This window comes from Brassica rapa, chromosome A09 (genome assembly GCF_000309985.2).
Source record: "Brassica rapa cultivar Chiifu-401-42 chromosome A09, CAAS_Brap_v3.01, whole genome shotgun sequence".
NCBI classification, from domain to species: domain Eukaryota; kingdom Viridiplantae; phylum Streptophyta; class Magnoliopsida; order Brassicales; family Brassicaceae; genus Brassica; species Brassica rapa.
In genome coordinates, this window is record NC_024803.2 from 16,065,849 (window position 1) to 16,090,272 (window position 24,424).

At 34.2% G+C, this 24,424-nt stretch overlaps 5 protein-coding genes and 1 non-coding gene across 7 annotated transcripts; 3 read left to right on the top strand and 3 right to left on the bottom strand.

Moving 5' to 3' along the window:
• The first annotated feature begins 3,134 nt into the window (after positions 1–3,134).
• On the top strand, positions 3,135–4,356 carry LOC103839406 (MO25-like protein At2g03410). Its single transcript, XM_009115908.3, has one exon. The coding sequence runs from the start codon at positions 3,184–3,186 to the stop codon at positions 4,216–4,218; it is 1,035 nt and encodes a 344-aa protein (XP_009114156.1). The 5' UTR covers positions 3,135–3,183; the 3' UTR covers positions 4,219–4,356.
• Positions 4,196–5,180, bottom strand: LOC103839407. Its single transcript, XM_009115909.3, has 4 exons — positions 4,918–5,180; positions 4,747–4,836; positions 4,564–4,660; positions 4,196–4,459 (listed from the first exon to the last, which is right to left on the bottom strand). The coding sequence occupies exons 1-4, from the start codon at positions 5,168–5,170 to the stop codon at positions 4,321–4,323; spliced, it is 579 nt and encodes a 192-aa protein (XP_009114157.2). The 5' UTR covers positions 5,171–5,180; the 3' UTR covers positions 4,196–4,320.
• An 86-nt stretch (positions 5,181–5,266) lies between these two features.
• LOC103839405 (26S proteasome non-ATPase regulatory subunit 10) lies at positions 5,267–6,787 on the bottom strand. The gene is made up of 5 exons (XM_009115907.3): positions 6,509–6,787; positions 6,181–6,313; positions 5,895–6,019; positions 5,663–5,809; positions 5,267–5,568 (listed from the first exon to the last, which is right to left on the bottom strand). Exons 1-5 carry the CDS (start codon positions 6,704–6,706, stop codon positions 5,437–5,439), a joined length of 735 nt encoding a protein of 244 aa, XP_009114155.1. The 5' UTR covers positions 6,707–6,787; the 3' UTR covers positions 5,267–5,436.
• Positions 6,788–12,554: 5,767 nt separating this feature from the next.
• LOC103839404 (probable methyltransferase PMT5) lies at positions 12,555–16,705 on the top strand. The gene is made up of 9 exons (XM_009115906.3): positions 12,555–12,904; positions 13,174–13,898; positions 13,975–14,110; positions 14,588–14,828; positions 14,907–15,132; positions 15,369–15,526; positions 15,599–15,902; positions 15,979–16,111; positions 16,192–16,705. Exons 2-9 carry the CDS (start codon positions 13,405–13,407, stop codon positions 16,339–16,341), a joined length of 1,842 nt encoding a protein of 613 aa, XP_009114154.1. The 5' UTR covers positions 12,555–12,904; positions 13,174–13,404; the 3' UTR covers positions 16,342–16,705.
• A 191-nt stretch (positions 16,706–16,896) lies between these two features.
• TRNAA-UGC lies at positions 16,897–16,969 on the bottom strand. Its single transcript has one exon. It is a non-coding gene; the product is annotated as a tRNA-Ala (tRNA).
• A 1,834-nt stretch (positions 16,970–18,803) lies between these two features.
• LOC103839403 (erlin-2-B) lies at positions 18,804–21,131 on the top strand. Of its 2 annotated transcripts, XM_033280538.1 has the most exons (10): positions 18,846–18,906; positions 18,938–19,059; positions 19,339–19,435; positions 19,510–19,577; positions 19,664–19,723; positions 19,813–19,971; positions 20,066–20,212; positions 20,342–20,556; positions 20,657–20,765; positions 20,847–21,131. In XM_033280538.1, exons 2-10 carry the CDS (start codon positions 18,940–18,942, stop codon positions 20,955–20,957), a joined length of 1,086 nt encoding a protein of 361 aa, XP_033136429.1. In that variant the 5' UTR covers positions 18,846–18,906; positions 18,938–18,939; the 3' UTR covers positions 20,958–21,131. The 2 variants fall into 2 exon arrangements, with proteins under 2 accessions (XP_009114153.1, XP_033136429.1); XM_009115905.3 differs by having other exon boundaries at positions 18,804–19,059.
• Positions 21,132–24,424: the final 3,293 nt, after the last annotated feature.

The window sequence follows — 24,424 nt, forward strand, 5'->3', positions numbered from 1 at the left end:
GGAACATTAACCGTGATCATTCAAAATTAAACGAAAAGTAAACATATTTACTGATAAAAAGAAAACCAAATAAATAAAAGCATAAAACGAAAACTAAGTTCTCATTAAATGAGAAACATTATTTAACGAAAACAAAATCAAAATCTAAATACTTCAAGATTCAACGGCCATCTTTAACCATCAACCTTCATGTAATAGAACCACCTACATTCATATAATAGATAAGTATTTTAGATATTCAATATTTCTTAGTGTATTTTGAATACATATTAGGAATTGAGATCATGTTTGGTACAAGATATTTTCGAGGTTTTGAATGTTTCGGGTTCTATCGGATATCCATTTAGATCCGGGTTCGGTTCGGATAATACCCATAACCCGAAATACAACAAAACAAGATCCATTCGGTATTTACGTCGGGTTCGGATCGGTTAGGATTCATTTTTATTGGATCGGATTTGGTTCGGGTTTTCGGGTTCGGTTTATTTGCCCAGCCCTAGGATTTAACATGGTTTCCGTTTGGCCTCCAGAACCTTTCTCGCCATTCCGGTTGGACGAGGTGGGATAGTCGAAATAAGTGAGAGATCAGGATACCTGGATTATCAAAAAAAAAAAAAAAAAATGATGCACGTCGAGTTTTTAGTGACCATTCTCATACATGATACACCCGTAACGGAAATGCCGACGAGACTCCGAGCTTGTTTTAAAAAAAATGAAAGGGGGTTGGGATTGGAATCAATTCATCCTAAAAACGAAAGGGGTTGGAATCAAGCCTAATTGTCTTACCACAGCAAAGTCTGCAATTGTCTTTCTTATTTGCTAACTCACAGCCACTAAATCAATTATCCTTTCCAACTATTATTGGGCCTTAAGCATAAAGACCAATGTATATGACCCAGTTTATGCCTATTTTATCTTTTTCTCCAATATTTCTGTAGATTAGTATATATATATTTTTTTTTTGTAACTGGCTTCATATTAAAATTGCAGAAAGAATAAAAACGTTTTACAAAAGCACTAATGCTCTAGTAGAAGTAGCCCAACAGCCCAATATAAACTCATAATTTAGAACCCATTAGCCTTAGATATTTGCCCAGTAGAAAGCCCAAAAGATTGAGCCCTTTAGTAAGATGGAGATGGTGAGCCGACAGATTTGTCGGGTAGAAGAAACAGAGAGACATGCAGAGAGACGATCAATGGTGGGTGGAGAGACGATGTGGAGCATGTGATAGATCAACGAAACCATAGTTGTAACATCTCTGAGGAGCGTCTAGGGTTGTTCTCTCTGAAGCTATTGATTTTGTTCCTCAACTGGTGATCAATGATGGAGAACAGAGAATCCACCGATCGAAATTGAGATTGATGCAACCGATTATTTCGCTCGTTCCAAATCCAGTATAGTGTAGCTTGCCATCCAAGGAGAGTTAGAGATCGAGCAGTTGACGGAGGAGGCAGACCCAACTTCGCAGCGGAGTAGTTCGGCATCTGTTAGCTACTAGAGTCCATAGTGCGAAGGAGAATGGGCAGTCCCAATAAAGATGATCCCTGGATTCATCACAGTTATTACAGAGAAGGCAAAGAGAAGGAACCTGTAAGCCCCAGCTTATTAACCTATCTCGCGTCGGGAGCCTATTGAGCGCCACCAACCATCCATAAAAACTCTGCCTTGGAATGCTCCGTGAGGTCCAGATTGCTTTGGTCCACTCTTCAGCTTCGCCATTTCCTCGCAGGTGACTATAAACATCCCCAGTACTATATTTGTTGGAAAGCCTCCCCAAAATATGCCACTCATAGTCATCCTCTTCTCCTGTGAACTGAATTGTAGTGATGAAGGAGAGGACTTGAAGTTGGTGCTCTGTTCTCGCGGCAGGAAGAAGCCAGGCTCCATTGCGATGTAGTGAGGCCAAAGTCGCACTCTTTGGGATCCCAAGCCGTGATCTCCCACCTTCCAGGTAGTCCTGAAGCTTCCCAAAAGGACTCCAATTATCAATCCAGAACCTACAGCTTTGACCATTGCGAATGTGCAACTTGATAAGAGGGTAAGCAACATCTCTAAGTTTCAGTAGTTTGTTTGTCAGCCAAGAGAAACTCTGAGACGGATTTGTAGTCCAGTAGTTCGACACTGATCCTTTGAGAATAACTTCCTTGAACCAGGAGACCCACACCGATTCTGGTCTGAAGAAGAGAAGCCAAACCAAGCGCAGGCAGCATGCTTTGTTCCATAACAGGAGATCCTTCACACCTAATCCACCTTCCTCCTTCGGTTTGGTTACTGTGGCCCAAGTGACCCTCGCAGTGTTCTGCGCATCTAAGTTCCCCCTCCATAAGAAGATACTGCACATCGAGTTGATTTTTGCCACACAAGCTTTAGGAAGAACGAAAGAGGAGCACCAAAAATTGGTAATTCCTGATATAACAGTTTTGATGAGCAATAATCTTCCCGCAAATGATAAAGTTTTTGTTGACCAGGAGGAGAACCGAGCTTTTATCTGATGCAGTAGAGGCTCACTACTTGCCAAGGACAGCTTTCTTGTAGATTAGTATATTTAACATGGTCTTTTTAATTATACACAATTGAAGATATATATGGATTCTATGTATATACTTTTATTGTTAGTCAAATATATTTAGTTTATGTTTGACCAAATCCGTTATATAACTTCACGGACACGCATAATAATCGTTGAATATATTATTACAGAATAAAACAAGCATTTTAATCTAATTAAGACACCAAAGATATTCCTAAAACAAACAACACCGAAAAATCCGCGCGGCAAAATTAGCCCATCAAGACCCCAATTATAGCGCTGTCTCTTTCTTCCTTGTTCATCCATCTTCTCTCCTTTGTAGATTTCAGAGAAACAATGTTGATTTAGCAGCAAACCCTCAAAGAAAACCCTAGAAAGAGATATATAGATAGAGATTACTTGTCTGTGTGCTTTTTGAATTTTTTTGATTGCTGTTTAAACCCAAGGGGAAACAATAGGTGCGTGTGTCTCCAAGATCGGTGGTGCTTGGCGTCACGGAGGCTCCGATGTCTCTCCGTCGTCAAAGCACCACCGTACAGGGAGCCATCTACGCGTCTCCACCACCTCCTACGACGATGAAGTCAGCATTACATTCAGCGGAAAGCTTAGCAGTTTCAGCGGTAACCTAGGGAACGCCCATGGAAGCAATAGGATGAAAGGTCTCTTCAAACATAAGCCTCGTCCTCCTGGTGAAATCGTTCGTCAGACACGAGATCTCATCGCCTTGTCCGAAAACGAAAACCAAGAAACCGACATGAAACACTCTAAACGGTTAGGAATATGTCCTGAGATCTGCAGGAACATTAGGGAATTGAAATCGATCCTGTACGGAAACAGCGAAGCCGAGCCTGTTGCCGAAGCGTGCCTCTCGTTGACGCAAGAGTTCTTCAGAGAAGACACGCTTCGCCCCTTGATCAAGTCTCTTCCGAAACTCGACCTAGAGGCGAGGAAAGACGCCACGCAGATCGTAGCGAATCTGCAGAAGCAACAAGTCGGGAGCCGACTCGTTGCTTCTGAGTATCTCGAATCAAATCTCGACGTGATCGACACGCTAGTCGAAGGAATCGGTAGAGACCACCATTTGGCATTGCATTACACGGGGATGCTTAAAGAATGCGTTCGTCATCAGGTTGTTGCCAAGTACATCCTCGAGTCGAAGAACCTCGAAAGATTCTTCGACTATGTCCAGCTTCCGTATTTCGATGTAGCTACAGACGCGAGCAAGATCTTCCGGGAGCTTTTGACCAGGCACAAGTCCACGGTATCCGAGTACCTTGCCAAGAACTATGAGTGGTTTTTCGCGGAGTACAACACGAGGCTGTTGGAGAAAGGGAGCTACTTCACGAAGAGACAAGCTTCGAAACTCCTAGGAGATGTGTTGATGGACCGGTCTAACTCGGGTGTGATGGTGAGGTATGTGAGCAGTTTGGATCATTTGAGGATCATGATGAATCTGCTGAGAGAACCGACCAAGAACATTCAGCTAGAGGCCTTCCATATCTTCAAGCTGTTTGTGGCGAACGAGAGGAAACCAGAGGACATTGTGGCGATTCTTGTCGCGAATCGGAACAAGATTCTTCGGTTGTTTGCTGATTTGAAGCCTGAGAAGGAAGATGAAGGGTTTGAAGCTGATAAGTTACTGGTTGTGGGTGAGATTGCATCGCTTTCTCTCAAGCTAAGTGAATGATGATGATGTTATCAACGTTGTTTTTGTCATGTTTTGTATTGCATTTTAGCATAGATTCACGTTCTGAAAACGCTAAATACATAATGTGATTTTCGAAAGTTTTTATTCAATGCCAGTCTTCTTCTTCAACATTGTGATGAATTGTTCCTTTTCTTCATCTGTCATTCCAGTGGTTGAACAGTCTCCTACTCCCCACTCTGCTCCTCTCAGACAGTACTTGTCTTGAATCGCTCTTTCATTCCTAAAACAATCAGACACAACAAAACCAATGTAACATGTTTCACAGTTTTGCTCTGTGTCACTTGGGTATGAATGGATTCAAATGATGAGAGTTTTTTTACTTACTTTTCTTTGTTTAGTTTGGAGTTCTCAAGTAGCTTCTTGAGAATTGGAGATTCTTTGAATCTGGAATCGTTTTCAGCGTAGAACTTCTGGTTTTTAGCTGCAATTAAGAAGCACTTTTCTTCAAGTAGGCATAGACAAAACACTTTTGTCTTAAAGAATATCAAGAATTTGAAAGATTAGTACCATTGAAACGTTCAAGGAACTCGAGCTTTGGTAATTCGGGACCAGGAACTGATTCTATGCCGGGACTTCCCGACATTAAGCCTGCTTCAGCTGAGCAAGATCCGAATATATACAAACTGTGATCGATGATACAGACATAAAGTATTGAATGAGTGGAAGATTGAGGATTACCGGTGCATGGAGAGAGGAGAAGGGTGAGTGAGGCAGCGAGAGGGAAGGTGGACTTGCAGAGAAGGTGCTTAAACGGTGATGGCGATGATGGTAAAGCCATGGAGACAAGAGGTTGATGAAGTGCTCTTGTTTCATGGAGGGTGAAGCATGGCCGAGGGAAACTAGAGATTTTGGTTTGCATCATTGCGTTAGATTCTTTTGTGAGGATGGTAAATGACTTCTTAGAAGATAAGAAGGGAAGAGCTAAAAGCATTTTTCAGAAATATATATATATATATATTCCATTTAAATAATAATTAAAAATGTTTTTCTCACTTGTTTTCAAGTCTCCAAGGCTTCTCAGTTGAAGAAAAGAGAAATTAATTTGAGATTTATTGCACATGAGAATTTTTTCTAGCAAAGAACACGAATTGATAAACATTTTTTTTATAGGAAAAAAGCAGAAACGTCTTGCAAACTTGAAAAAATAAAAGATTAAAGAGTAATCTTTTCATGTTCTACTGTTTTAGAGTAAGCATATCATTCAATCATAGCCTTGGCAGCATCAATAAGTGCTGGTCTGAAATCGTTGGAAGCTCGGCCTAGAACGGTGTAACCTTCCTTGTCTTCTACATCCACATCTGCACCATGTCTTACAAGAAGAAACGCAACCTGCTCCATGGAACACACAGCGAAAAAATATTTTTTTAGAGTACTTTTAGAGAAAAATATGCTTCAAAGTCATATGTGAGATTTGGAAAATTACTTGTCTGTCATCACAGATCACTGAATGCATGAGTGGAGTTTGGCCCATTTTATCCGTAGCATCAATCTCTGCTCCTTCCTCTATCAAAAACTCACAAACTTCAGTCTTACCGGTGCTTGCTGCCCTATGAAGCGGAGTGCAACCCACCTGAAAGTCAACATAACATATTAACATATATGTATTATGTGTAAAGTCAAGCTTATGTTATTGAACGACAATAAGCTACACAAACCTTGTCGGTGATGTTTATCTTTGCGCCGTGTGTTAATAATAGCTGAGCAATTTCTAACCATCCCTTGCTAGCAGCATAGTGAAGAGCAGTGCGACCACCATTGTTTTTGACATTCACATCAGCACCTGACACACAATTAAAAAACACCATCATCAAACTTCACATCTTAAGAATAATTAAAAAAAAACATTAATGTAGAAGAATAATACACACACACACAACCTCCTTCTAATGAGAAAGATCACACAACTTATTTAAAGGAAGCTAACAAGATTGCAACACAAACCTCTAGTCAATAAGATTTCAACGAGCTCCGCCTTGCCGATGCTAGCAGCAGAATGAAGAGGAGCCCATCCTTCATCATCCTTACCATTGATTACAGTCTTTGAGTCATCTACGCTTGATAGCAACTTCACTATCTGCATATTCCACATCCATAAGCTTTTAACATCTAAAAAAGGTTTTCCTTTCTAGAACTCAAGTCGCTAACAAACTTGCAACAACACAATCAATAATGCAGCTACAATAACTCAACTTGACTACATTAATAATCAAAATAAGCTATGCTTCTGTCTAACTATAGATTTTAGTACATGGGGGTAAAGGAAACAAACCTGAGAATGGCCGAAAGAAGCTGAGACATGGAGGAGAGAGCGACCGTCTTCGTTTCTGAAACTGAGAGATTTGACAAGCTGTTGAGGAGATAAGGACATGAACACCGAAGAATCGCCAGATTCCGCCGCTTTGAATAATTCTTCGTCTCTAATTTGCTTCGACTCTTGTCCCTTCGTAGCAGCGGTTTCAACTTCCATGGCTTCTTGTCCAAGATTTGATTAAAGCTTGGTTTCGTTTCGTTGTCAGAGAAGACCTATAAGTGATTCTGTTCTTAACTAATAAATAAAAAATAATAATCAATAGCAGGCTTTTAACGAGTTCATATGGGCCTAAGAGATGAGAGCCCAAATAGGGTCACAAAAAGTAGATTATCTAGGTGGTGTCGTGAAGATGACCACACTGATCCTACTATCTTTTTTCTTTGTCAACAAGATGGCGACATTGTCATGACACAATAGAAGTGAACAAAAACGAAGATGAAACGGTGTACATTACATATGGAATATCATTTATGTAATGTATGGATAGGATAGGAGAAGAACAACAAGTGGTGAAATCTCAAAGGAGTGTCATGAGAACACAAATCCTTTGGTTTCCTTAAAATATCCATTGAAACTATGGAGTTATGTGTTCTCAGGTCACCCCTTCGAGTTCCTCTGTTCCATTACTTCATTCCCCTTTTGAATTTGTATCTAAATTTGCAGTGTGGTGGTGGTACATTGAAGGAGCAAGTTTGATGGTTTTGGAGTTATTTTGTTGGGTTTTCTAGTAGTAGTAAAAAAAGAAACTGAAATGAAATCATCTAATAATGGTCACTGGATTACATATGAAATTCTATTTCATTTGCAGGGAAATAGAGGGAATCTAGAGACGGAAATATCTATGGCAGGCAGAAACAAACTAGTGTGACTGAGATAAATGGTTTTAGAGACAACATGCATGCCTACATATCAAAAATATAGAACAAAGTCAAATCATTCTCTTGTCCACCAGCTAAGCTGTTTCTTGTTTTTGCTTGTTTGTAGAAAATATTTTTGTATAGTTTTCTTTTCATACAAGGTACATATAACTTTTATCATAAACTTATAATCACGAGTTTTAAGCTCTATAACTCTCTTATTTTTTGTAAACACAAAAGAATGACTGAAGTTTTCTTTCCATTAATTTGATAAAAAAATATAAAGCCATGAAATTAAATTAGACAAAATAAAATTCAAAAAACCAGTGAGTATGATAAAACCAAAATCTAAGAGAACTGTAAGATTGATTAAACCAGTCAAACAAAAAGACCAATGAGCCCAATAAAACTGATGAATTCAATTGATGAAACGAACATTGATAACAAAATGTATATGAGTTTGATGATTTCAGAAGTCTTGATGATTCTTACAGTTTCAAAAGTTCCAATACTATTAATGATCTTGACAATTTTAATGATCAACAACCATACTATATCAAATCAACAAAATTGAGGAAACCTATGAATTTGATGAACTTGGAGAAAAAACAGATAAAATTGGAACACGACATGGACAGTTAAACTTTTGGTTCAAGTGGAACATTGTACAAAATTTGTATAGTTTCATTTGAAGGAGAGTATTGAAATATTGTATTATGTTTGAATATTTTGTTAATCAGTAATAACTGAAATATGATTTGCACACTTAGAATTAATTGGGAAAGCCAACAGAAAGATTCGATTCAGACTTCGTGGAGCCGGTGCTGCTGTTGCCGTCTAACAACCGTCCCCCCCCCACTCCCGTCCCGGGGCGCTAAGGGACTGAAGGGAACAGACGGCAGTGTTTTGCTGACGCCTCGAATCAAGCTTTTGTTGCGGCATGCTATGTTTTCTCCCCCATTGCTAGTAGGATATTTTATATTTAGAAAATAAATGGGATTTCTTCACATGTAAATACCATTATTTGATATTTTTTTAAATCTTTTCTATACCAATGCAACAAGTTTTTCACAGGTTTTCTCGGATTCTAATTTCCCCAAATTTTCTGACAAAGAACGCCTCAAAAGTGAAATCATTGTCATTCATCAGGGTAATTTTCTATTTTATTCAATCAATAATTTTTTTTAGTTTGTTTTAATGTTTGATTCTTTTTATAATTCAGAATCTGAATTAGCAAGAAACAATGACAAAACTCGTATGTCTCACCTCAATGGATACACATCTATTCCCGGTCACTCTTTTCATCAGAGGTTTACATGGAGGTAGACATTCGAACTCTTCTCTCTCTCTCTCTCTCTCTCTCTCTCTCTCTCTCTCTCTCTCTCTCTCTCTCTCTCTATATGTTGCAACAAGTTAAATAAAATGTTTTTTTTTTCAGGGAATCAAGAATCACTTTCTTGGCAAAATGAAAAAGCACTGAATAACCACATTTCTGATCTTTTCAAAAGCCTGTAACTCTTGTTTCTTCAAGATCGGTTGAAGGTTGTAACATGTTGGGGCTAACATGGATGATCCCCCCCCCCAGTCTAATCCATCTTGTTCAGACATGGTTGAGAATCTTGAGAAGTTTCTTTTGGTTTCATTAAATCATAATAAGTAAATGTCTTCTTGCCTCGTTATTTTTTAGAATCTCCCAGCTCTTTGTATTGTAAATTCAAAGCTGAGCTATGAATCATTTCTTTAGATGCATCTTGGGTGGTGTTGATAGCATCGATGATGAGAATGATGATGGCTGCGATTATGGCTGTACCAATTTATGACGCTTCTTCACACATTCTATTCATTATTAATAACAATTGTTTATATATAAAATAACAGAAATTAATTCGATATCCTTTACTACTATTTAGGCCTGGGCATTCGGGGTCCCAATCGGGTTTCGGTTTTATCCAATCGGGTTTCGGTTTTTCGGGTTCATCAAAATCAGTCCCATTCGGATTATATGAAAGTTTGGTTCGGGACCGGTTCGGGTTCTATCGGGTTCGGGTCGGGGTTAGTGAATCTTCAAAGAACCGGTACAACCCAATATACTTTCGGGTTCGGGTCCCAATCGGTTTTTCGGTTTAAAAGTACCTGATTTTTACCTATTTTATAACCAAAACATGAGTAAAATCGGTTCTTCAGTTTTAAAATACCTGATTTGTACCTATTTTGTAACCAAAACTTAAGTAAAATCGATTCAAAAATAAGGAACATCAACCGTGATCATTCAAAATCAAACGAAAAGTAAACATATTTACTGATAAAAAGAAAACCAAATAAATAAAAGCATAAAACGAAAACCAAATTCTCATGAAATGAGAAATATTGTTTAACGAAAACAAAATTTAAATCTAAATACTTCAAGATTCAACGGCCATCTTTAACCATCAACCTTCATGTAATAGAACCACCAATCTTCATGTAATAGATAAGTATTTTAGATGTTCAATATTTCTTAATGTATTTTGGATACATATTAGGAATTGAGATCATGTTTGGTACAAGATCTTTTCGAGGTTTTGAATGTTTCGGGTTCTATCGGATATCCATTTAGATTCGGATTCGGTTCGGATAATACCCATAACCCAAAATACCACAAAACAAGACCCATTCGGTATTTACGTCGGGTTCGGATCGGTTCGGATTCATTTTTATCGGATCGGATTCGGTTCGAATTTTCGGATTCGGTTTATTTGCCCAGCCCTACTACTATTCATAGCTCTTAAAGTCTGAATCTATACAGCCAAAGATCTAAAGCTTAAACCAACAGTCGTTACCAGTCAGAGCCTTAATCTAATTGTTTTGTCCTTTAGTTTATATAGTAGTTATGGTTTCATATCAGTTGTTCATAATAATTCTTGTTTTGTAAAAAAAACTGTATTTTGTGTTGTTCTCCTTTTTCTTCTTTTTTTTTATATTTATTATAGTATAATAACTTCCATAACAAGAAAATGTTAATATATTTCTTTTTTTTAAATGTTAATATACTTGTAAGAGTGATGACATGACTTTTGTGTTTCCATTTTTTTTCCTGACCTAGAAGTTCACAAATTGAAATTGAATGATGTAAACAATATGTTCTGCATGTTGACAACGAATTCAAATCATGAATTATGAGTGCCAAAAACATACATTTTCTCTTTTTACTTAATTGTTTGCTCACCTTTTTTCTTCTTTAAATTTCTCCATTGCAGCTGAAAGGTCTTTTTCCAGTTCTCTTTTTTTTTTTTTGAAGCTGTTGTTACTGAGCTTTTGGTGTCTGTATTTTCTACAGATTTTGATAGGCTTCTTGGGGAATAATTCGGCAAAATTACAATATACATTTTTAAATATCTCTTGTTGATTGATGGGTTAAATGTTGCTATGTCTAACTAAAATCTTGATGAGAAAGTGGTTGACAACCAAACTCAAAGAATTCACCAGAAAAAAAAGCTAATGCATATGTTATTGGGGGTTTTCTTACATTGACTGTATTATTAAGTCATTGTTAAAGATGTGTTATTTAAACTCTGAATTTGGCATCTTGCTTTGTGTTTGCATTTAGAATATTGACCTATTGTTTTGCAAAAACAACTTTTCAATTAATTACATATGCATGATGGTGTTAAATTTAGACAAGCCAAATGGACCAACAGTGGTATGAATTAAAGGTGTATACCATATAAACATGCAACCTTTATGGAAAATATAATATTATGCATGGTTTGGCATGTTAAACAAAATCTCTAAGCTAACATGTATTAAGAAGTGCTTATTTTGGCATGTTATGTATCGATTGTTCCGCGCTCGGTTCATCGTTATTACCATTCGGAGCCTAAAAAACGTTTTAAAAAACAATTAAGTATCCAAAACTTATTGAAACATACTAACTTTTACAATTCATCTAGAGCTGATTTTGTTTCAAAAAGAAAACACCTAGAGCTGATTTAAAGATGCAAAAAGTTTTCTTGACATATTTACTATATTATTAATTTTACGTACAAAATAACGCAAATTAAAATTAGAGAATTTGCACTGGATAACTTAAAAAGAAATTTTAATTAGGTATATGGAAATATACTGTGCAACTTTCAGAAATTCCAAATACACCCCTATAAAATTGATGATGAATTAAAGAAATAATAATAAAATGGCACTTGGTTTTGTCACAAAATACTTTACGAGTTATTGCTTCTTCTTAGTTCCTTCTTCAAGGATCTGCAATTTCAACCATTGCTTTTTTCAAATGGACTCGTGTATATGGACAGAATCGATCTCCCTTTGTTTGTAGCAGACATCAGGTGAGAGAACTTTGGATTCAATTTTACTCTGTTACATTATGCTACGAGAACATCTCCAATCCATACCTATTTTTTCATCTACTCTATTATAGAGAAGAAAATATAGAATTTTACTTTTTCACTCTGAAGTTAGGAGATTTAGATTTTATGCTTATTTACGATGATGGAATTCCAAAAAAAAAATTAAACTTTCAATACACAGTTGCCCATATCGTTTTTTCTTAGCAAAATTGAACCCTTTGACTGTGAATATATCTGGATCATGATTTGTTTGATCAGTTTTTTTTTCTTTTTAACTGGATTTGTTATTTGGATTCTAAAATGTTATGATCAGCGTAGAATTTAATATAATCAGATGATGTTAGAGTCAATATAGTCAGATCATACCTAGTAAATAACCACATTTGCAAATACTTTCGAAATTTGTATACATCTGCAATTTAGACTGAAATTTATATATTCATCTAAATGAGCCTTAAAATTAGTTAGCAGATGGTTCAAACGCAATCATCACTATTTGTTCATGTAAATAATGTATTGTCAATACGATTTTCATCCTTATTGTTGGAAAAAAAACTCAAAACATATAAAAACTCTAACCTAACACGTATAAAAAGAGTTAAAATAAAAGAGTTAAGAAAACATAAAGTTCGTTGACAAAAAAAAACATTAAGTTTTTATAGTTGATTAGTATTGCTCACCAACAACAGCAGAATAATACTACTAACAAATCCCTTTTTCTTGTGAATTTCATATAATATAATAAAATAAAAGCACCAATAGACAAAGAGACCAATTTATTAAATGCCAAGAAAAAGAAAAAAGTGCACCATGAATTGCAATTATTCTCCTCTGCTCTGCTTTCATGACTGTTTTCTTTGCTCCGCCTCCAATAAAAAAAAAGACTTTTCTAGTTTTAAAATGTTACTTAACACTATTCCAGATTTAGTTAGAAACTTAATCACTTTAATTAATTAAACTTTTGTTAATCATATCATTTAACAGTACTACTTATTTATGATTTACATATTTTCAGAAAAAAAAAAAACCATAACCGAACTCTATAACAGCAGCAAAAAGCTATATGTAATCGGAATCTCTCACTTTATTCTCTTGTCTCTAACTTTTGCCATTGTTGGTCGAAAGCTAAATCCTTTTCAGCAAATCTATTACAGGTACGCATCTCAAAAACCCTAATCTCATTACCGTCTTTGTCGTGGGTTATTGTTCTTTTTCTTTCCTGATCTGATCTCTCTCATCTCCTTCCCCATTCTCGAGATCTCATTATTAAACTTTATCCACTGAATTATTCTGAAGCTTTCTTAACGATAACGTTAATGTTCGCCGACAAACAAAAGAAGCAAAATTGGCTTATGTTTCTCACTAACTATTTTAAGTAATGTTTCTCTTTCTGGGATGTCTGATCTGCTAGATTTGTCTGCAGGTTAGTTTTGCTTAAGCCAAGATTCGATTGGCATTGCCTTGAGAGTTAATCTTCAATTTGGGCTTACATCAAGATCTATTACCTGAGTGCCCATTTCCTGATTTGGATCATCAGAGTGTAAAAACCTAAACTTTCTGAGCCTCAAGCTTTCAACAGATGGGCTTGATCAGGTGATGAGACTATGTACTACTTCAAGATCAGGACAGCAAGAGAAAGTGTTTGGTTTCTGATATGACAAGTCCTTGGTACAAGAGTATTTCCTCTGTTCTTGGTCTCAGAGGGTTGCTGTTCTTTATACTCGGTGTTGTGGCTCTTGTTACCATTTTAGCACCATTGACATCAAACTCATACGAAGCTTCTTCAACGCTAGTGCCCAACGTTTATAGTAACTATAGGAGGATAAAGGAGCAAGCTGCTGTTGATTATCTTGATCTAAGGTCTCTCTCACTAGGGACTACTCTTAGAGAGTTTCCTCTATGTGGTAAAGAAAGAGAGAGCTATGTGCCTTGTTATAACGTCACAGGGAATTTACTTGCTGGGCTTCAAGAGGGTGATGAGTTGGATCGGCACTGCGAGTTTGAGAGAGATAAGGAGAGATGTGTAGTACGTCCTCCAAAGGACTATAAGATACCACTTAGGTGGCCACTTGGTAGAGATATCATATGGAGTGGGAACGTGAAAATAACCAAAGACCAGTTGCTTTCTTCAGGAACCGTGACAACGAGGTCCTCTTCTTGCTTTTGACGCTTGACAGTTTCTTAAAATATAGTTTCTCATCTTTTTGGTTGTTGTCATTGTTAGGTTAATGTTGCTTGAGGAGAATCAGATCACCTTTCACTCGGAAGATGGCTTGATCTTTGATGGGGTCAAAGACTACGCTCGTCAAATTGCTGAGATGATTGGCTTAGGAAGCGATACTGAGTTTGCTCAAGCTGGTGTAAGTCTTACTAGCTTATATAGGCATGCGGGTTACGTTAGTTCGTTTTTTTTTGTCGGTTGGTTCTCAGAATTCGGTTGGTTTGGTTCGGTTTGGCTGAATCGTAGAACTGAACCGAAAAATGTTTGGCACGGTTTTCGGTTAGCTTGGTTCAAGAAATTTCTATAGAACTTGGTTAAATTTCGGTTTAAATTGGTAAAAAAAATTTGGTTAAGTTCGGTTATTTCAGTTTTGATTTTGGTTAGTTCGGTTCGGAATTTTGGTGTAGTTTGGCTTATTTCTTTTTTAGAAAACCGAACTAACCGAATTAACAAACCGGAAACCGAATTAAAAAAACAATTGCTGAACTGAACCAAACCTCCTAAAGAAAACTGAACCCAAAACCGAACATTTCGGTTAGGCAGGTTCGGTTCGGTTGCCTAATCTTATTCATTGTTTTTCAATTCCAGCTTCTGAGATTTCTTTTGGTGCTTGCAGATACGGACTGTGTTAGACATTGGTTGCGGATTTGGTAGCTTTGGTGCACATCTAGTGTCTTTGAAAATGATGCCTATATGTATAGCAGAGTATGAGGCAACTGGGAGCCAAGTCCAGTTAGCTTTAGAGAGAGGCCTTCCTGCAATGATTGGCAACTTTTTTTCAAAACAGCTTCCTTATCCAGCATTGTCTTTTGACATGGTCCACTGTGCTCATTGTGGTACTACTTGGGACATCAAAGGTAATAAATTGCATGTTTGGTTCATTGTCTTTGAAGTTGGGTGATCATGATGACGTTTTCTGTTTGTCCCTTGAGCAGATGCAATGCTACTTTTGGAAGTGGACCGTGTCCTGAAACCGGGAGGGTACTTTGTTTTGACCTCTCCAACGAACAAAGCGCAGGGAAACTTGCCAGACACGAAGAAGACGAGCATCTCAACGCGGGTGAATGAGTTGTCTAAGAAAATCTGTTGGAGTCTAACAGGGCAGCAGGATGAGACGTTTCTTTGGCAGAAAACTACAGATTCAAATTGCTATTCGTCTCGGTATGTATGATTTTGAAAGTGTATGTTTGGCTTTTTCTACCAATGCCAATGTTCAAGAAATCGCTAGGCGGTAGTTAAGCGTATTATTGATTAGGCAAATGTCTAGACCAATTTTTTAACTGTTTAACCAATTTAAAAAAAAAAAAATCATTCTATAAAAAATCATTTCCGAATAGGAGCACTGCCTAGATTGATTTTTAGAACACTGGCTAATGTTGTTTGTTTCTTGTGTATAGGTCTGAAGCTTCTATACCTCTTTGCAAAGAAGGAGATAGTGTTCCCTATTACCACCCATTGGTTCCATGTATAAGCGGAACCACAAGTAAACGCTGGATCCCTATTCAGAATAGATCTGCTGTTTCATTAACTACCTCAGCTGGGCTTGAAATCCATGGAAAGTGTTTCTTCCTCTTTCTCTTTCATTCTTTCTGTTTCACTTGGTACTTACATTTTCTCAATGTTTCAGGTTTAAAACCCGAAGAGTTCTCGGAAGATACACAAGTATGGAGATCAGCACTTAAGAACTACTGGTCCTTGCTTACACCTTTGATATTCTCTGACCATCCAAAGAGACCCGGTGACGAAGATCCTCTCCCTCCTTTTAACATGATACGCAATGTGATGGACATGAATGCTCGTTTCGGGAACTTAAACTCTGCTTTGCTCGACCAAGGAAAGTCCGCTTGGGTGATGAACGTTGTCCCAGTCAATGCGCGTAACACTCTTCCTATCATACTTGATCGTGGCTTTGCCGGTGTTCTACATGACTGGTGAGTGCGTAGATGGTTAAAGAAGCCTTTCTTTTCGAATAAGAGATTCTTGAATATGTTTTTGTTCACTGTGCAGGTGTGAACCATTCCCAACGTACCCACGAACGTATGACATGCTTCATGCTAATGAGCTTCTCACGCTTCTTAGCTCAGAACAGTGCAGCCTAATGGACTTGTTCTTGGAGATGGATCGGATTCTTCGCCCTGAGGTTCATATTATAAACTACCATTCTTGTTTTTTCTCCTCCAAGAAACCAAAAATAAACATTTGTGTGATTGGTTTTAATAGGGATGGGTTGTTATAAGCGACAAGCTGGGAGTAATCGAGATGGCACGTGCACTGGCAACACGAGTGCGGTGGGAAGCACGAGTCATTGATCTTCAAGACGGAAGCGACCAAAGACTTCTCGTCTGTCAAAAACCATTTCTCAAAAAATAACTCGCAATCAACATTTTAAAAGAAGTATATTCTTTCACTACATATAAACAAACACTCACTAGTCACTACTACACAGTATTTTCATGGGCAAGTTCTCTGTAAAGAAGAACTCGAAGAAGCTTTTGTAATGAGTGGAAGCTGTTAGCTTTGAGTAGAAGGAAAAAAAAAGGTTAGATTCAATATTCTTTGATTCTTCCTTTTCTTGTTTAACTTTGCTCTTGAACAGAACTGTAGCTTCTATATTTTTCAGTCATCCTATTTTTGTTTGATCTTTAATTTTTTTGTAAAAGAGATTGCTTCTTGTTATTTCATTTTTGAAATGTATTTTTTGAAGGTACTGAGATGATAGTAAAGTGGAGTTATGTACACGAAATATATTAATAAGTCCATGAATGTGTTAAACTTACGAGGAAGATGTTTTAGGATGGGTAATTATAATGCATTTTTAATTGTTTATCTATGCGAGAGCAACTAGAAGTTACAAATTATTATAACGATAATTTGATTGGTGTCTCTTTTCAAAAATTATCGAATTATATAAAAATGAAAAAACAGTGGAGATGCGGCGGATCGAACCCCGTGCCTCTCGCATGCAAAGCGAGCGCTCTACCATTTGAGCTACATCCCCAATTGATAGAATTATTCATTATTGTCTAATATATATGTTTGTAAAAACATTGTTCAGTACTTGCTTGGTTTATTTACAATATTTTACATGGAGGGAAATAATTTTAATAAATACAAATTAGGATGCTTTTACATAGCAAGCCTCACTTAATAGCAAACAAATATATATTTTTTTATTTTCCTTTTTCATAGTCATCTCTTTGGTCTCATATTATATGTCAATACTAGATTTTTCACCCGCACATCCGTACGGGTAGATTTTCATTTTATAAATATATTACAGATACTATCGCAAAACTTTCAAAGATATAATTTACATTTTAGTATTATATATTGTGTAAATCTATAATGTTATTGATTAAGTTTCTTATTCGATATTAATAATGTATAATAATTTTTTTTTACATTTTACTTTATTATTAATTGTTATTATATATTAATATATATTCGAGTTTGGTAAAATAAATTCATAGTATGAAATAAACAAATTGAGAATCTCCTTCATTTTTTTCTAATTTTTACAAACTGGATACAACACATTTTAAAATTTTATTTAGTTACTATAGAACTGATATTTTCTTAGCATAATTTATATTTCTATGTTATTTATTTTAGTATATTGTGGGATTTTATAAGTAAATAGATTATAATAATACTATATTATCAATTATGAAATCAATCACTGCATTAATTTAAAAATATTTTAAAATTTTATTAAAATTTTGTTAGATTTTTCCAACATATTTTGTTATAAGTAAAAATAAAATTTAAATTTACATTAAAATTTATTTATTAATATCTATATAATTTATAAGATTTTTTTAGAAATGTTATATATTAAATATATTAACTTAAATAATCAAATAGATGTAATTGATGAAATAGGCCTAGTATGAATTTTTTATGGTATTTCTTTTAATAAAGATGATATAGAATATAATTATAAAATTTGAAAAATAGCATACACTTTTATTTTATTTTGTTTTATAATAAAATATTATTTAAATTAATGTATAATAGTATATATTATTAATTACGAAATTAATCAATGGTATTCATTTAAATAAAATATTTTAAAATTTTAGAAAGATTTTGTTAGATTTTTTCTCAATATTTTGTTATAACTAAAGATAAAATTTAAATTTACAGTTAAAATTGATTTATTATTAATATCTTTATATATTTAATAGATTAATGTACATAATTAAATAAATGTAATTAATAAAATGAACCTAATTATAAGGCTAGTATGACTTTTTATGGTAGATAAAAATGGTACTTCTCTTTTAATAGAGAAGATGTGGCATCAATATTTAGAGAGTGTGTTAAATCATCCCTATGATTATGTTATTAAAGTCCAAATGCTTATAATCGTTTTTCATTAGAATTGTGTTTTTCATTAAAATTGTGTAGGTGTCTGTTTAGTCAATAAATTCGATAAAACAATTTTTAATGGACTTTTTTTTTAAAAGAGTGGATTTAGACATTCAAAAAATTAATTTAAATGTCCACCTAAATATTAATCTAAAGTTGTAACTGATTATCAATTTAAAGAATATCATAAATTAATGAAATTAAAAAAAATACAACGTAGATAAATGAAACAAAGAAAATTATAGAATAAAAAAAAATTGAATTTCATTCCACTCATTCCACTTGTTCATGAGTTTTTTTAATCATGAATATTTTATAACTACATTTCATTTTTTTTCTAGACATTCCATTACAAAACCTTGTAACCAAGTATCACCGTTAGCTATTTGCTTGAACATCGCTTGAGCAAACCGACCGGTTGAGCATATTCCCATCCAACGGTTGGATATCAATTACACACACACACAGAGTTACCATCTTCCCTCCTACACTCGATCAAACCCCCCACAGGTTAAACTCACTCCTTTCCAAGTTTTCCAGAAAAAGAAAGCCCTCCCCTCCCCTCCCCTCCCCAGGTCTGTCTAAGCTAATTTCGCCATGGATCCTCAGCAGCAGCGGAGAACTGAAACCGGTCCCCGTCCTCCCGTCGGTGAACCCGGCGGCGACCTCACTTCGATTTTCATCGCGTTCGGTGTTTTCATCGCAATCGCCGCTTTGGTATATCAAAACCCATCCTTACTTTGAATCGGTTCTCCCTTTCGATTTAGAACCACTCCTTTGTCGGAATGTCTGACTTTCGTATCCTTTAGTTGACTTGACTCTCCACCTTGACTCGATCTTAGTTTCGTTTTATCATATTTGTGTGTGCCCAACATACTCGATCGAGAGATACCTAACTCACTACCGATTGAGATCTTGCTCTCTGTGTTGCGTTGGACTGTAATAACATTATTTGGTTATCATACAACATTGTTCATGTTTTTTGGGTATTAACAGGTCATGTCCCCTTCATCGCTGGTGCACCAAGTCCCTGAAGGTCACGTTGGAGCTTATTGGAGAGGTGGTGCTCTTCTCAACATCATCACAGAGCCTGGTAACCATCCCTTCTCTCAGTGTCTGTCATCACGGTTTAGCTCTTTTTTCTTAACACTGCTCTTCTTGCTTCAGGTTTTCATTTGAAGCTGCCTTTCATTACCAACTACGAGCCTGTTCAAGTTACTCTCCAAACAGATCAAGTGAGTCTTTTTCACCATTAGAAAGCTTTGATGTGTTTAGGTTGTTTGCTTTTTTTAAGTAATTGCTTCTCTCTATGTGCCTTTAGGTGAAGGATATACCATGTGGTACCAAAGGAGGTGTCATGATTACCTTTGAGAAGATTGAAGTAACACCTTTATGAATATTTTTTTTTTGTTTCTCTGCTTATCTTAATTAATAACATGTATTATTGACCAGAATAAAAAATGATTTTAGGTTGTTAATCGTCTGCGTAAGGATTATGTCTATGACACTTTGCTCAACTACGGTGTGGACTATGATAACACATGGATATATGACAAGATTCACCACGAGATCAACCAGTTCTGCAGCTCTCATTCGCTTCAGCAAGTCTACATTGACATCTTTGACCAGGTAGCTAGATTGTGAAGCGATACTAATCTTTGATAATGTTTACACTGTGTCTGATATCTTTTCTAATTCACTTAAATAATCAAATGTTTTCCAGATTGATGAACGAATGAAAGAGGCGCTTCAGGCTGATTGCACACGTTATGCTCCAGGAATTGAGATTATTAGTGTGCGTGTCACTAAGCCTAAAATTCCAGAGAGTGTGAGGCGCAACTTTGAGCAGATGGAAGAGGAACGCACTAAGGTACATTCTCTTTTGACCCCTTGGCTCTTAGTTCTGCTATATAATTCATGAGTTAGGAATATCTGTTTAGCAATACAGAACGGGTTAAGACTGTTTACACAATTGAAAACTGATGACTTGTTTTGGAAGGTTTTGATTGCTATTGAGAAACAAAGAGTTGCTGAGAAAGAGGCAGAGACAAAGAAGATAATGGCCATTAGTGAAGCCGAGAAGAATGCCAATGTTAGTAAGATTCTGATGGAGCAGAAGCTGACTGAGAAAGACAGCGCACGGAGGGAAGCAGATATCGAGAATCAGATGTATCTTGATCGTCAAAAGAGTCTTGCCGATGCTGATTACTACCGGTAATAGCCACTCTTTATTCTCATTAAGCAAACAAAGAACATACATCACTACAGAATCAATGGGTCTAATGTTTACTTTTGCTCTGATCAATGTCACTAGTGTACTGAAAGAAGCTGAAGCAAACAAGTTGAAGCTCACTCCTGAATTTCTCGAACTTAAATTCATCGATGCCATTGCACGCAACACCAAAATGTTCTTCGGTGACAAGGTTTTTCTCTACACTCTCTCATTTCTAAACTATTATCTCTCTGTTTCTGCTGTTCTAAAGAAGTATATGTCTACTGTGCAGGTACCTAACATGGTGTTGGATCAAAGGCTGCTTGGGAACTTCCTCAATCACTCGACTAAAGACAAATCTAATGATGGGAACTCGGAAAGGGCCACTGATTCTGATTCATAGAACATGTTCAGTCCCCACCAAGGAAAACAAAAACTTTCTTTTGTTATTGCTTATTACTGAAAACTTGGACGCTTCTCTTGTGGCGATCATTTTACTGCAACGTAATCTCTTAAATAAACATGTTTTCTTTTGTTCGAAAATCTATCTCTTTGGTACTAAGACCAGCTCTAGCTTCTTTGAACATCTCCTCCTTCAATTGAGTGTAAGCCTTTATTATAATATGAAATGTAGTTTGTCCAAAAAAAAAAGAATTAGATGACAAAACACCTTATTTTGGACCTAAAGGATCATGACTCACGAGAGACGAGGAAAAAACATATTCAACCATTGAATAAACTCTTTAGGCAAAGGTGTTATATATCAGCTCTCTTCAAAATCTTTTATGGAAACCAATATTCAGGGGAAGTCCATTTAAAGCTCAACTAAAGAAAATTAAAAAATACTTAAATGTTTGATAATCAGAATTAAATTGCATGCTGGACAAAAAAAAATGGAGGTTCTATATGCTTCGGATATTGGCCTAAACTCAAAAACTATTAATAACGCCTTGTAAAATTTAGTTAGTCGATCTAAACCCCCAAAAAGGTGCACTTAAAATTATTCCGCTGCCGGGCTTCTCGTAATCAGCCAAATGTGCTACATTAGATCTTGCTTATGTTGCAACTCCAATCATATTTAATTACTAGGGATTAACCCGGGCTACGCCCGGGATTTTTATTTTTTTCTAATTTAAGTTGTTAATTTATTTATATTTAGGTTATGATATATATTTATATAAATGTTAAGATGCATGTCATAATTAAAATTTATTTTTAAATTTTAACATGTTAAATTAACATATTTTTTACTATTTAAATATTTTTTGTAATTTTGTTGGCTATCTAATTATCATATTTAGCAAAACTATCTCTTGAGTGTTAACATAAATGTTTTAGATATTAAATTAAACTGTAGAGTATTTTCGGATCGACCACATGCTCAACAATCAATCGATCCGTAAAAAGATGGTCGATCTCCTTGGCCAGGTAAGTACAATTTTAGCAAAAATATCTTTGATTTTCAGATATTAAGTATATAACTATTATTTTAAATATTGTTTTAATTGTATTTTTTGATCAAATTATTGTATTATAATGTTTATGTAAATATTTTTGTGATATTTGAATTTGTGTTGTTCGTATACTTAATCTAGATGATATTGATGTTTAACAATTTATTGTTTTCTGGAAATAGAAAATAATGATATATCAAAACGTATCTAATACTTGTTAAATGATAGTATAATGTAAATTATATCCATTATTTGAAAATAACCATTTGTTGTTTTTTATTTTCTTTTTTAAATCAGAAATTATTTTTATTTAAAAACATTATTCATATATAATATAATAGTTTAAGTTTGGAAGATTAATCTATATATATAAATTATGTATATTTTTTAAAAAAATAATTTAAGATATTATATATTGAGTAACTGAGTAAAAGCTGAATTTCTTATCTTGAAAATCAAATATTTATATTTTTGTCTTCATGTTATACTCACCAATCCATCATTGATATTTATAACTCAGTATGTTTTTAAAATAACTTAGTTTTAAGTAATAAACGAATTTAATAATTAAATTCATCACCTATAATGTTATATAAACTATATTTGAAAACTCTCTAAAATTATATTTTAAGCATAATATTACTATTATTTAATTTAAGTTATTTTAAGCATAATATATGCTAAACTAACTTCAATTATATTTACAATAGGACCATCCTAAACCTGTTAATAAACCAAAAACAATACTAAACCAACATGAACCAATACCTGATTCGGCGTGGAATGAAGTGTTTCGGGATAAATGCTTGAATGGTTATTAACTGTAATAGTTTGATCATGAAATAGTTAGTATGAATATTAACAATAAAATGATGGATTAGATTAATTTAAATTTGTAAGAATACCTTTGAGTCTATGAAAAGCAATTCAATTCCCATGAATAAGTTTGGCTTTTGGAAGTTGTGGGTTTCCCAACAATGAATTCACCTAACAAAAAGTTCGTTGTTATAAAAAATCTCCTTCAAAGTCATTAAGGGTTTTTGAGACGGCAATAGTTGATGGTAGAACCATTTTTTTGCTCGAGTGCTTTGAAGTTTTCCTTGATAGTGTGAGGTTGATATTGATGGAATAATGAGTTTTATATGGACTTTCTTGACTCCCTCTGTTTCAAAATACATGAAGTTTTAGGTTGGGACACAAATACTAAAAAACTTGTTTTTTATCTAAAAAGTATCACTAAAATATAAATTAAAAATTATTCAACCAATCACAAAACATACTACAAAATATAATTGGTTACACAGTTTTTGATAAAGTTAAAAGATACCTTGAAATATGAAAACATCATCTATTTTGAAACATCAAAAACTCTCTAAAACATCATCTATTTTGAAACGGAGGGAGTACATTTTAATTTTTGTTTTGTTTAATGTGGTATTTTCATTTTTATATAATTTACTACCATTTTAAGATATATGTACATTTAAGATAGATGTTTAAATCTTAATGTATTTTTTCTATTTTTTTTAAATGTTTATTTCCATTTATTATATTTTTTATTTACGTAATATCTATATTTTAAATTTTAAAATAGATATTTAAATCTTAATGTACTTTTTCCTTTTTTTGTAAATTGTGTATTTACTTATATTATATATTTTACATTTTAAGATAGATGTTTAATGCTTAATGAACTTTTTCCATTTTTTTTAGAAAAATTATGTATTTACTTATTATTATATATATAATTCATATATTATAGATTTAAATATTTACTTATTATTTATTTTCCTGTATATGTATTTCCATTTCTTGTACTTTTTATTTACTTAATATCTTTATTTTACTTTTAAAGATAGATGTTAAAATCTTAATGTACGTTTTCCATTTTTTAAAAAAGTATATTTCTATTTGTTATACTTTCTATTTACGTAATATCTATATTTTAAATTTTAAGATATATTTTTAAATCTTAATGTAATTTTCCATTTTTTAAATTGGGTATTTACTTATATTATATATTTACTTATTATTTATTTTTATTTATATTGTGTATTTCTATTTCTTATACTTTCTATTTACTAATAATTTTATATTTTAAGATAGATTTACATTTTAAGATAGATGTTTAAATACTAATGTACTTTTTCTATTTTTTTTTAAATTGTGTATTTCCTTTTGTTATATTTTCTATTTGCGTAATATCTATATTTTATATTTTAAGATAGATGTTTAAATCTTAATATAATTTTTTCCATTGTTTTTAAGTTGTGTATTTCTTTTTCTTATACTTTCTATTTACTTAGTATCTATATTTTACATTTTAAGATAGATGTTTAATATTTAATGTACTCTTTCCATTTTTTTAAAATTGTGCATTTACTTATTATTGTATATATAATTCGTATATTTATAT

Excerpts from the sequence above, each read along its gene's own strand:
- LOC103839406 (XM_009115908.3), top strand. The coding sequence starts at position 3,184 with ATGAAAGGTCTCTTCAAACATAAGCCTCGTCCTCCTGGTGAAATCGTT.
- LOC103839407 (XM_009115909.3), bottom strand. The coding sequence starts at position 5,170 with ATGCTTTTAGCTCTTCCCTTCTTATCTTCTAAGAAGTCATTTACCATC. Across the intron at positions 4,837-4,917 it reads TCTCCTCTCTCCATGCACCG|CTGAAGCAGGCTTAATGTCG; the intron begins GTAATCCTCAAT and ends GATCTTGCTCAG. Across the intron at positions 4,661-4,746 it reads GTTCCTTGAACGTTTCAATG|CTAAAAACCAGAAGTTCTAC; the intron begins GTACTAATCTTT and ends TCTTAATTGCAG.
- LOC103839405 (XM_009115907.3), bottom strand. The coding sequence starts at position 6,706 with ATGGAAGTTGAAACCGCTGCTACGAAGGGACAAGAGTCGAAGCAAATT. Across the intron at positions 6,020-6,180 it reads TGAAATCTTATTGACTAGAG|GTGCTGATGTGAATGTCAAA; the intron begins GTTTGTGTTGCA and ends ATTGTGTGTCAG. Across the intron at positions 5,810-5,894 it reads AGATAAACATCACCGACAAG|GTGGGTTGCACTCCGCTTCA; the intron begins GTTTGTGTAGCT and ends GTTGACTTTCAG.
- LOC103839404 (XM_009115906.3), top strand. The coding sequence starts at position 13,405 with ATGACAAGTCCTTGGTACAAGAGTATTTCCTCTGTTCTTGGTCTCAGA. Across the intron at positions 15,133-15,368 it reads TCAAATTGCTATTCGTCTCG|GTCTGAAGCTTCTATACCTC; the intron begins GTATGTATGATT and ends TCTTGTGTATAG. Across the intron at positions 15,527-15,598 it reads AGCTGGGCTTGAAATCCATG|GTTTAAAACCCGAAGAGTTC; the intron begins GAAAGTGTTTCT and ends TCAATGTTTCAG.
- LOC103839403 (XM_009115905.3), top strand. The coding sequence starts at position 18,940 with ATGGATCCTCAGCAGCAGCGGAGAACTGAAACCGGTCCCCGTCCTCCC. Across the intron at positions 19,060-19,338 it reads TCATCGCAATCGCCGCTTTG|GTCATGTCCCCTTCATCGCT; the intron begins GTATATCAAAAC and ends GGGTATTAACAG. Across the intron at positions 19,578-19,663 it reads TTACTCTCCAAACAGATCAA|GTGAAGGATATACCATGTGG; the intron begins GTGAGTCTTTTT and ends ATGTGCCTTTAG.